The following is a 12,133-nucleotide window of genomic DNA, read 5'->3' as shown; positions in this document are numbered from 1 at the left end:
ATTGACTTCCAGGCCCAGCAGAGGAGGTCTCACTCCCAAACTTACAGCTGGTGGTGTGGCCTCCACTGCCACATAAAATTCCAGCCTCCTCCAATGCCTATCCTCTATTGTCCAGCTGCATGATACTGCCCTCGCCTGGTTCCGTACTTACCTATCCAGTCATTAGCCAGAGGATTACATGCAATGGCTTCTCTTCTCACTCCTACGATGTTACCTCTGGTGCTCTCTCCCCCCCACCCCCCCACCCAAGGATCTATCCTTGGCCCACTCTTATTTCTCATCTACATGCTGTCTCTCAGCGACATGATCCGTAAACACAGCATCATGATCCTCATGTACGCTGACGTCATCCAGCTCTATCTCACCACCTCCTCTCTCGACCCCTCTGCTGCTTCTGCAATTTTACTTGGTGGCCTGATCCTTTTTGCAACCGAAGCCAAGCAGACAAAATTCAAGTCTGTCTGCGTGGACATGAATGTTGATAGAACTAAAACAAAATGGGGCCAATGTGTTGTGTAATTAAGATAAGACAATCATTTCAAATGAATTCAGCTAAGAAAATATCCAGAAACTTACTGTGGAAACAAATCATGAAAATGAAGTAATGTGATACAGATCGCGAATAAATGCCAAAAATAATTGTGTCTGACTAACTTCCTATTTCAGTTTTAACTAACATTATTTTCTCTAATTTAGATAAAAGGAAATGTCAAATTTTCCTATGATAAAAATAAATTGTTGATTGGATTAATTATAAAACAACTGCATTTCTCATCAATTTTTATCAATGCAGTTATTTTATTGGTAAAATAACTGCAAAATTGGATTAACTATAGCAAACAAGTACATTTGATAAGGCTGGTTTGAAGCTATTCAGGGTCACGGTTTGGATTATGATTCACAGAGTGTTGCCATTTTTGACATTGTACGTGCTTCATATGTTTCTGTTGTTTTTTGTTGTCAGTGGATGCTGCATTCTTACAATAGTTGGCTTCATCTGTTTGGCAAGGAACCTGTGTCTGCGAGGATTAACGGCAATCTTGTGTCTTGCCGCAGAGTTATCCAGGCAGGCAAGTGGGTTAGCCGGAGAGCTGAAATCAACAGGAAGTGAGTCAGAGCTGGTTGTCATGAGAACCAGTGGCGAGAGGGGACTCAGAGGTCTGGAAGAAGGCCTTGAGGATATCTGTAAGAGAAAAATGTAGATGACAGTTCGGACTAGCATTACAATAAATCATTTTTGATGTAGACTTTTGTTGCACCAAATGCCACAGAAAGAGATTTTTCTCACTGCACTGCAATAGCCATGGGTCATGTTTCACACGTGTCCCTTAAGCTACCTCAGTAATGTGTTTCTACTGCCAGTGAAACATTTAGCTCCATCCTTATAGCCAGAGTGAATTTGCTTAGTTATTGCAAATTGAGTGATGGCTATTTAATCGGACCTCTCAACATTGGGTAATGAATTGAAAGAACGAAACACTTCACATTTATATAGTGCCTTTCATGACCTCAGGTCCCAAGGTGCTTTATACCCTAACAAAGTACTTTTAAATGAAGTACTGTTATAATGTGGGGAATGTGACAGCCAATTTGTGCACAGCAAGATCCCAAAACATCAATGCGGTAAAAGACCAGATAATCTCTTTTTTTTAAACAGACATTGATTGAGCGATAAATATACCAATACACCAGGAAGAACTCCCATGCTCTTCTTCAAATAGTGCTGTGGGATCTTATATGGCCACCTAAGAGGGCAGGCAAGCTCTTAGTTTAACATCACATTTGCAAAATGACACTGCTGCCAGTGCAGCACTCCCTCAGTACTCCACTGGAGTGTCAGCCTAGATTTTATATGCAAGTCTCTAGAGTGGGACTCAGAATCCATAATCTTCTAACCTGCAGCTAAGACAGCTACCAACTGAGCCACAGCCACTACTAACATTCTGGTGCTCCTCAGTCATATCACATAGGTCCCTCAAGCAAGAAAAGGCCCCATTATTACTGTTCAAAAATAGTGCAAATCAGAGCAGGTGCTAAGTGCAAAAAGTCAATCGTGGTGCATGAGTACTTAGTCAGCAAACATTTAATATTGTTCAACTAAAACACATTTACTATAAATAAGAACAGAAATTGTTGGAAATACTCAGCAGGTTAACTCTGCTTCTCTCTCCAAAGATGCTGCATGACCTACTGAGTATTTCAAGCATTTTCATTTATATTTCCAGCATTGGCTGCATTTTGCTTTTGCATTAACTTTTACGATAAAGACAGCCAGAAAGCGAGTAGAAATTTTTCAGGGTCTGTTTAAGACATCCAGACCCAGCGCTGCTCCGAGATTGAGAGAGGGTCTTAAAAGAAGTGACGAATGAGGTAGTAGATGCGTTGGTGTTAATTTTTCAAAATTCGCTAGATTCTGGAAAGGTTCCATCAGACTGGAAAGTTGCAAATACACCCCCTCTATTCAAGAAGGCGGGGGTGGGGAGGCAGAAAACAGGCAACTATAGGCCAGTTAGCTTGACGTCTGTCGTGGGGAAGGTGTTAGAATCGATCATTAAGGAGCCCAAAGCTGGGCACTTAGAAAAACTCAAAGAAATTGGGAATAGTCAGCATGGTTTCGTGAAAGGGAAATCATGTTTAACCAATTTATTGGAGTTCTCTGAAGGAGTAACATTCGCTGTGGATAAAGGGGAGCCCATTGACGTACTGTACTTGGATTTCCAGAAGGCATTTGACAAGGTGCAACATAAAAGGTTATTGCGCAAAGTAGGAGCTCATGGTGTAGGGAGTAACATATTAGCATGGATAGACGATTGGCTGGCTGGCAGAAAAGAAGGGTATGCATAAATGGGTCCTTTTCTGATTGGCAGGATGTGACGAGTGGAGTCCTGCACGGGTCTGAGCTGGGGCCTCAACCTTTTACAATTTATATCAATGACTTAGAGGAGGGGAGCGATGGCATGGTAGCTAAATTTGCAGATGACACAAAGATAGGTAGGAAAGTATATTGTGAAGAGGACAGAAGGAGGTTGCAGACCGATATAGATAGTTTGAGTGAGTGGGCAAAAATCTGGCAGATGGTGTATAATGTGGGAAAATGTGAAGTTGTTCACTTTGGCAGGAAGAATAAAAAAGCAGAGTATTTCTTAAATGGAGAACAACTGCAGAATTCTGAGGTGCATAGGGATCTAGGTGTTCTAGTGCATGCGTCACAAAAAGTTAGTATATAGGTACAACAAGTAATAAGGAAGGCTAATGGAATGCTATCCTTTATTACGAGAAGAATTGAAAATAAAAGTAAGGATGTTATGCTTCAGTTATACAGGGCATTGACGAGACTACATCTCGAATACTGTGTGCAGTTTTGGTCTCTTTATTTAGGGAAGGATGTAAATGCATTAGCAGGCGGTTCAGAGGAGGTTTACTAGATTGATACCTGGAATAAGCAGATTGTCTTTTGAGGAAAGGGTGGACAGACTGGGCAGGTTTTCACTGGAGTTTAGAAGAGTAGGGGAGACTTGATTGAAGTTTATAAGATCCTGAATGATCTTGACAAGGTGGCTGTGAAAAGGCTGTTTCCTCTTGTTGTAATGAGTCCAGAACTAGGGGGCACTGTTTTAAAATTAGGGGTCACCCTTTTAGGAGAGAGACGTGAAGAAACTTTTTCTCTCAGAGGTTTGTGCGACTTTGGAACTCAGAAGGTGCTGGAGGCGGGGTCATTGAATATTTTTAAGGCGGAGTTAGATAGATTCTTGTTAGGTAAGGGAATCAAAGATTATCGGGGCTAGATGAGAGTATGGAATTCGAGACACAAGCAAACCAGCCATGATCTTATTGAATGGCGGAGCAGGCTCAAGGGGCCGAATGGCCTACTTCTTTCCTAATTCATATGTTCGTATGCTCGTAGATGAGGCCTCTGGCCTTATTTTATGCGTTCATGGGATGGGGGCATCACTGGAAAGGTCAGCATTTATTGCCAATCCCTAACTGCCCTTGAGAAGGTGGTGGTGAGCTGCCTTCTTGAACCGCTGCAGTCCATGTGGTGTAGGTACACCCACAGTGCTGTTAGGAAGGGAGTTCCAGGATTTTGAACCAGCCACAGTGAAGGAACGGCGATTATAATTCCAAATCAGGATGGTCTGTGACTTGGAGGGGAACCTAGAGGTACCGGTGTTCCCATGCATCTGCTGCCCTTGTCCTTCTAGGTGGTAGAGGTTGCGGGTTTGGAAGGTGCTAAATATTTAAATATTCGCACCTCCACAAGCAGCTCTTCCCTTCATGTGAATTACATTTTGGACTGCTTGCCTTGCCGGTAGCAGCCTCCTAAGTTCTGGGGGGTGGGTATGCATTGAGACCACGAGAGAGGGTAACAACAGCTGTCAAGAGTGTTTTGGAGCTGGGAGGAGCAACTTTATACTTACCTTTTAGGTGGAGGCTAGTTGCTAGGCCGCATCCATGCCAACAAAACCTGACTGGAATGGGCTGGGCTCAGGGTAGCCCAATTTCCCTTTTGGTTTCTAGAACAGGCATTCGGCCATTCATTATATGAGTAACATGCCTAGCGCATGTTTTTTAGGAGGCCCTCCTGGATGCCTGATAATCATTCAAAGCTAATATGGCATCAGATGTTTTTTTCAGGTCTCCTTGGGGCCTAGGACATACAAACTGGCCATTTTTAGCTCCACTTTCCACACGGAAATAAGGCGCATCGATGACCAATTTCTACCCCAGATTTCAAAGAGTTACGAAAGACGACACCATCTCTGTGTTACCTCTGAAGGTCAAACCCAACCAGAGTTCTAAAATTTGAGTCAAACATTTTATTAGAATGAAAGTAGAATATTCTTCTCCACAGGCAATAGCTGGGATGTTATATTAAAAAGCCCATCTGAGATCCACAGTTTCATAATTGATAGTTTCAGCTCAAATCAAATCGAAATGAGAAGCAAGTTGTCTAAAAAAGCCAGAAACTATTATGGGGCATGACCAAATATAAAGGCTTATCCTCTCTAGAGCTTTTATTGAATAACTTCTGGGATCCAGAGCCAGGAACAAAAATTAACTTTCTACAAATATCATCTCACTTTCAGATGGGGCAATTATTATACACAAATTACTAAGCATCATTCTTTTTAATGTATAATTGAGTATTTTTGCACAGGAAAAATCCTGCATTTATAATGTGTGCAATCAATTCTCTGAGGATGTCCCCAAAATGCGTAAAGAACAAAATATTGCAGATGCTGGAAATCTGAATTAAAAACAGGAAATGCTGGAAATACTCAGTAGGTCTGCCAGCATCCGTGGAGAGAGAAACAGTGTTAATGTTTCAAGTCAATGACGTTGCATCAGAAATGGGGAAAGGTTAGAAATGTAAGCTGGTGAAATGGGGAGGGTGGGAACAAGAACAAAACAGAAGGTCTGTGATAGGGTAGAAGATAGGAGAAATTAAATGACAGAAGACTCAGTTCTGCAGGGCCAAAGGCAGTGGTGACAGGGCAAGAAAAGAAAGAAAAGTTATGCCTAGAGCAGGTGTGCTGCTGTCTGAAGCAAAAACAAGAGAAAAACCTCAACATACAAAGAAAAGGAAACAAAATGGGGGCAGGGATTACAGTCTGAGATTGTTAAATGCAATGTTGAGTTCGGAAGGCTGTAAAGTGCCTAATCAAATGATGAGCTGTTGTTTCTTGAACTTCATTGGAAAACTGTAGTCGGCTGAGGACAGAGAGGTCAGCATGAGAGCATGGTGGAGAGTTAAAGTGACAGCCAGCCAGTAGCTTGGGGTCATGCTTGCAGGCAGAATGGAGGTGATCCACAAAGTGGTCATCCAATTTATGTTTGGTCTCCCCAGTGTAGAACTGATCACATTGTAAGCAACAAATACAGTGTAATAAATTGAACAAAGTACCTGTAAGTCACCTTTTAACTTGGAAGGAGTGTTTGGGGAGGTAAAAGGACGATACCAATACCCTTCAGAGAAGAGAAACTGCTACCCCCCTACCTGGCCTGGCCAACATTAACTCCAGTCCCACACTACGTGGCTGACTCTTAATTGCTCGCAGGATAATTGAGGGATGGGCAACATATACTGCCAGTGTCACCCATGCTTGCACCAACAGATATGCACAATGGGGAAATTCTCCACTGACTGGAATCATACCTAGCACAAAGGAAGATGATTTTGGTTGTTGGAGGCCCCAGGACAATGATGCAGGAGTTTCTCAGGATAGTGTCCTAGGCCCAACCATCTTCAGCTGCTTCATCAATGACTTTCCCTCCATCATAAGGTCAGAAGTGGGAATGTTCACCGATGATTGTACGATGTTCAGTACTTTTCGCATCACTTCAGATACTGAAGCAGTCCGCACCCACATGCAACAAGAGCTGGACAACATTCAGGCTCAGGCTGATAAGTGGCAAGTAATGTTCATGCCACATAAATGCCAGGCAATGACCATCTCCAACAAGAGAGAATCTAACCGCCTCCCCTTGACCTTCAACGGCATTACCATCGCTGAATTCCCCACCATCAACATCTTGGGGGTTACTATTGACCAGAAACTGAACTGGACCACCATGTAAATACTGTGGCTACAAGAGCAAATCAGAGGTTGAGATTTCTGCAGTGAGTAACTCACCTCCTGATTTCTTAAAGCCTGTCCATCATCTGCAAGGCACAAGTCAGGAGTGTGACGTAATACTATCCTCTTGCCTGGATTAGTGCAGTTCCAACCACACTCAAGCAGCTCGACACCATCCAGGACAAAGCAGCCCGCTGGATCGGCACCCCATCCACCACCTTAAACATTCATTCCCTCCACCACCAGAGCACGGTGGCAGCAGTGTGTACCATCTACAAGATGCATTGCAGCAAATAACCAGAGCGTCTTCAACGGCACCTTTCAAACCTGTGACCTCTACTAGCTAGAAGGACATGGGCAGCAGGCACATGGGAACACCACCCACTGCAAGTTCCCCTCCAAGCTACACACCATCCTGACTTGGAACTATATCGCCATTCCTTCACTGTTGCTGGATCACCGGAACTCCCTTCCTAACAGCACGGGATGGGCAATAAATGTGGACCTTGCCAAAGTGCTGCCCACATCCCATGAATGAATAAAGAAAAGCATTCCTCGGAATCTTCCATGTACGCCCCCCCCCCCCTAGTGGTCAGTGGCTGTTATAACACTTTTTTAAATGTGCAACAACGGTGGAAGTCTCATCAGAGCAATTCTGGGTCACTGACATTGAACACTTGAGAAGGAATTTATAAGAAGAATTCCCCAAGTGTCAGTTTTGGGTCCATTACCCTTTGCAATTTTTATAAACAACCTAGACTTGGGTGTAGGGAGCAGCATTATAAAATTTGCAGATTATGTGCGAAACTTGGCAAAGTAGTAACAGTGATGAGGATAGTTATAAGGTTCAGGATAGCATAGACAAGATGTTGAAATGGGCAGCGGCATGGCAGATGGAGTTCAATGCGGAGAAGTTTGAAGTGATGCACTTTGGGAGGACGAATTAGGAAAGACAGTATCCTATAAATAGCACAATCTTGAAAAATGTAGCTGAGCGAGCATCCATGGTGTTCATGTACACAAGTCCTTAAAGGTGGCAGGTCATGTTGATCAGGTGTTGCAAAAGCATCTGAATTCCTTGGGTTTTAACTAGAGGAATAGAATATGAAAGCAAAGAGATCATGCTAGAAATTTATAAATCCCTGGTTTAGACCTCACCTGGAGTAGTGTGGACAATTTTGGCACCACACTTCAGCAAAGATGTAAATACCTTGGAAAGGGTACAGAGGAGGTTTACCAGGATGTTACCAGGGAAGAGGGACTTCAGTTATGGGGAGAGATTGGAAATTTCTCACCTGGGCCAGACTGGAACCAATGTCCTTGGGAGTGCTTTTGCTAATGCTGTTGTGGAGGGTTTAAACTAATGTGGCAGGGGGATGGGAACCAAATGAGGAGGTCAGTGGACAGTAAGGAGGTAGTAACTAAAGCCTGTAAGGAACTAGATAATGAAGTCAGCGTGACTAAGGGGAAGAGTAGGCAGGGAGCAGATGATGAACGCAAAGGGACTGGTGGTCTGAGGTGCATTTGTTTTAATGCAAGAAGTGTAGTAGGTAAGGCAGATGAACTTAGGGCTTGGATTAGTACCTGGGAGCATGATGTTATTGCTATTACTGAGACTTGGTTGAGGGAAGGGCATGATTGGCAACTAAATATCCCAGGATATCGATGCTTCAGACGGGATAGAGAGGGAGGTAAAAGGGGTGGAGGAGTTGCATTACTGGTCAAAGAGGATATCACAGCTGTGCTGAAGGAAGGCACTATGGAGGACTCGAGCAGTGAGGCAATATGGGCAGAACTCAGAAATAGGAAGGGTGCGGTAACAATGTTGGGGCTGTACTACAGGCCTCCCAACAGCGAGCGTGAGATAGAGGTACAAATATGTAAACAGGTTATGGAAAGATGTAGGAGCAACAGGGTGGTGGTGATAGGAGATTTTAATTTTCCCAACATTGACTGGGATTCACTTAGTGTTAGAGGTCTAGATGGAGCAGAATTTGTCAGGAGCATCCAGGAGGGTTTTCTAGAGCAGTATGTAAATAGTCCAACTCGGGAAGGGGCCATACTGGACCTGGTGTTGGGGAATGAGCCCGGCCAGGTGGTTGAAGTTTCAGTAGGGGACTACTTTGGGAATAGTGATCACAATTCCGTAAGCTTCAAAATACTCATGGACAAAGACGAGAGTGGTCCTAAAGGAAGAGTGCTAAATTGGGGGAAGGCCAACTATACCAAAATTCGGCAGGAGCTGGGGAATGTAGATTGGGAGCAGCTGTTTGAAGGTAAATGCACATGTGATATGTGGGAGGCTTTTAAAGAGAGGTTGATTAGCGTGCAGGAGAGACATGTTCCTGTGAAAATGAGGGATAGAAATGGCAAGATTAGGGGACCATGGATGACAGGTGAAATTGTGAGACTAGCTAAGAGGAAAAAGGAAGCATACATAAGGTCTAGGTGGCTGAAGAAAGACGAAGCTTTGAAAGAATATCGGGAATGTAGGACCAATCTGAAACGAGGAATTAAGAGGGCTAAAAGGGGTCATGAAATATCTTTAGCAAACAGGGTTAAGGAAAATCCCAAAGCTTTTTATTCATATATAAGGAGCAAGAGGGTAACTAGAGAAAGGATTGACCCACTCAAGGACAAAGGAGGAAAGTTATGCGTGGAGTCAGAGAAAATGGGTGAGATTCCAAACAAGTACTTTGCATCGGTATTCACCGAGGAGAGGGACATGAAGGATGTTGATGTTAGGAACAGATGTTTGATTACTCTAGGTCAAGTCGGCATAAGGAGGGAGGAAGTGTTGGGTATTCTAAAAGGCATTAAGGTGGACAAGTCCCCAGGTCCGGATGGGATCTATCCCAGGTTTCTGTGGGAAGCGAGAGAGGAAATAGCTGGGGCCTTAACAGATATCTTTGCAGTATCCTTAAACACGGGTGAGGTCCCGGAGGACTGGAGAATTGCTAATGTTGTCCCCTTGTTTAAGAAGGGTAGCAGGGATAATCCAGGTAATTATAGACCGGTGAGCCTGAGATCAGTGGTAGGGAAGCTGCTGGAGAAGTTACTGAGGGATAGGATCTATTCCCATTTGGAAGAAAATGGGCTTATCAGTGATAGGCAACATGGTTTTGTGCAGGGAAGGTCATGTCTTACCAACTTAATAGAATTCTTTGAGGAAGTGACAAAGTTGATTGATGAGGGAAGGGCTGTAGATGTCATATACATGGACTTCAGTAAGGCGTTTGATAAGGTTCCCCATGGTAGGCTGATGGAGAAAGTGAAGGCGCATGGGGTCCAAGGTGTACTAGCTAGATGGATAAAGAACTGGCTGGGCAACAGGAGACAGAGAGTAGCAGTGGAAGGGAGCTTCTCAAAATGGAGACGTGTGACCAGTGGTGTTCCACAGGGATCCGTGCTGGGACCACTGTTATTTGTGATATACATAAATGATTTGGAGGAAAGTATAGGTGGTCTGATTAGCAAGTTTGCAGACGACACTAAGATTGGTGGAGTAGCAGATAGTGAAGGGGACCGTCAGAGAATACAGCAGAATATAGATAGATTGGAGAGTTGGGCAGAGAAATGGCAGATGGAGTTCAATCAGGGCAAATGCGAGGTGATGCATTTTGGAAGATCCAATTCAAGAGTGAACTATACAGTAAATGGAAAAGTCCTGGGGAAAATTGATGTACAGAGAGATTTGGGTGTTCAGGTGCATTGTTCCCTGAAGGTGGCAATGCAGGTCAATAGAGTGGTCAAGAAGGCATACGGCATGCTTTCCTTCATCAGACGGGGTATTGAGTACAAGAGTTGGCAGGTCATGTTACAGTTGTATAGGACTTTGGTTCGGCCACATTTGGAATACTGCGTGCAGTTCTGGTCGCCACATTACCAAAAGGATGTGGATGCTTTGGAGAGGGTGCAGAGGAGGTTCACCAGGATGTTGCCTGGTATGGAGGGCGCTAGCTATGAAGAGAGGTTGAGTAGATTAGGATTATTTTCATTAGAAAGACGGAGGTTGAGGGGGGACCTGATTGAGGTGTACAAAATCATGAGAGGTATAGACAGGTTGGATAGCAAGAAGCTTTTTCCCAGAGTGGGGGATTCAATTACTAGGGGTCACGAGTTCAAAGTGAGAGGGGAAAAGTTAAGGGGGGATATGCGTGGAAAGTTCTTTACGCAGAGGGTGGTGGGTGCCTGGAATGTGTTGCCAGCGGAGGTGGTAGACGCGGGCACGATAGCGTCTTTTAAGATGTATCTAGACAGATACATGAATGGGCAGGAAGTAAAGAGATACAGACCCTTCGAAAATAGGCGTCATGTTTAGATAGAGGATCTGGATCGGCGCAGGCTTGGAGGGCCGAAGGGCCTGTTCCTGTGCTGTAATTTTCTTTGTTCTTTGTTCTATGTCAGGACTGTTCTCCTTGGAACAAAAAGGTTCAGAGGTGACCTAATGCAGGTTTTCAAGATAATGAGAGGCTTTGATCGAGTAATCAGGGAAAAATTATTCCTTCTGGCGACTGGGTCAATAACCAGAGATCATAGAGTTAAAATCATTGGGAAACGATCTGGAGGAGAAAGTAATTTTTTTTTCACTCAGCACATAGTTGGGATCGTCAACACTCTACCTGAGATGGTTATGGAAGCTGATTCCAGAAACAATTTTAAAGGGGAATTGTACAGTTACTTGAAGATGAGGAACTTACAGGATTACAGACATAAAGTGGGAGATGTGGGACTAAACATGCCTGCAATTTCAAAGAGCCAGCACAGGCATGCTGGGCTGAATGGCCTCCTTCTGTGCTGTAAGTTTCTATGATTCTATGAAGAATAGATATATTCCAAAGCACCAAAGCAAGATTCCCACCACTAAGGAATTTTGTTGAAGCTGTGGCAATGTTCGAGCATGGTAGTGTAGTAGTTATGCTACTAGACGAGTAATTTAGTCAGGCCTTGACTGATAGCCAAGGAGTAATAATTAAAATCTCCCTCTGACAGCTTGAGAATTTGAATTCAGCCTTCCTTTAAAAAAAAAGGTTCCAGTAAAAGTGACCATGAAGCTATCGGATTGTTGCAAAAACACAACTAATCTTTTTTACAGAAGGAAATCTGCTGTCCTGACTCAGTCTGGCCACTTTGTCACTCTAGTCCCACACCAACGTTGCTGACCCTTAACTGCCCTCTGAAGTGACCTAACGAGCCCCTCAGCCAGGTCAATTAGGGATGGCCAATAATATCGGCTGTGCCAGTGACACTGACTTGCTGAGAATGAATTAAAAGATACAACTTTATACAGAAGTCCAAAAATCTTGAGGTCTGTTGAAATCACATCAGTAGTTTACAATGGAGTGTTCAACAAAAAAAAATACACTCGCAAAACAAATGTACAATAAAATAAAGCAAAGTGCGAAAACCGAAATGACACAATGTGGGTGGAGCAAAGGAGACCTACAATACAATTCATCCTTGTGGACCATAGATCTGACACCTTTCTTGAATTCCAATGAGTGTTATGTTGTTTTTATCAGGTCCTTGTTTTTCAGATTAGATATAGTAAATTC

The 12,133-nt window shown here is 43.6% G+C and overlaps 1 protein-coding gene across 4 annotated transcripts in view; it reads right to left on the bottom strand.

The window, feature by feature from the left end:
* Window positions 1-12,133, bottom strand: part of zgc:66433 (uncharacterized protein LOC321250 homolog) — a 207,884-nt gene that overhangs the window by 28,670 nt on the left and 167,081 nt on the right. For all 4 annotated transcript variants that reach the window (XM_068047120.1, XM_068047119.1, XM_068047121.1 and 1 more), the window contains one exon: window positions 983-1,183. In XM_068047120.1, the coding sequence (XP_067903221.1) occupies window positions 983-1,183 (201 nt within the window). The remainder of the gene's footprint in view (window positions 1-982; window positions 1,184-12,133) is intronic.

Source organism: Heterodontus francisci, chromosome 15, assembly GCF_036365525.1.
Source record: "Heterodontus francisci isolate sHetFra1 chromosome 15, sHetFra1.hap1, whole genome shotgun sequence".
Lineage (NCBI taxonomy): Eukaryota > Metazoa > Chordata > Chondrichthyes > Heterodontiformes > Heterodontidae > Heterodontus > Heterodontus francisci.
Note: the sequence above shows the minus strand (reverse complement) of the source record. Positions and strands in the feature narration are given on the sequence as shown.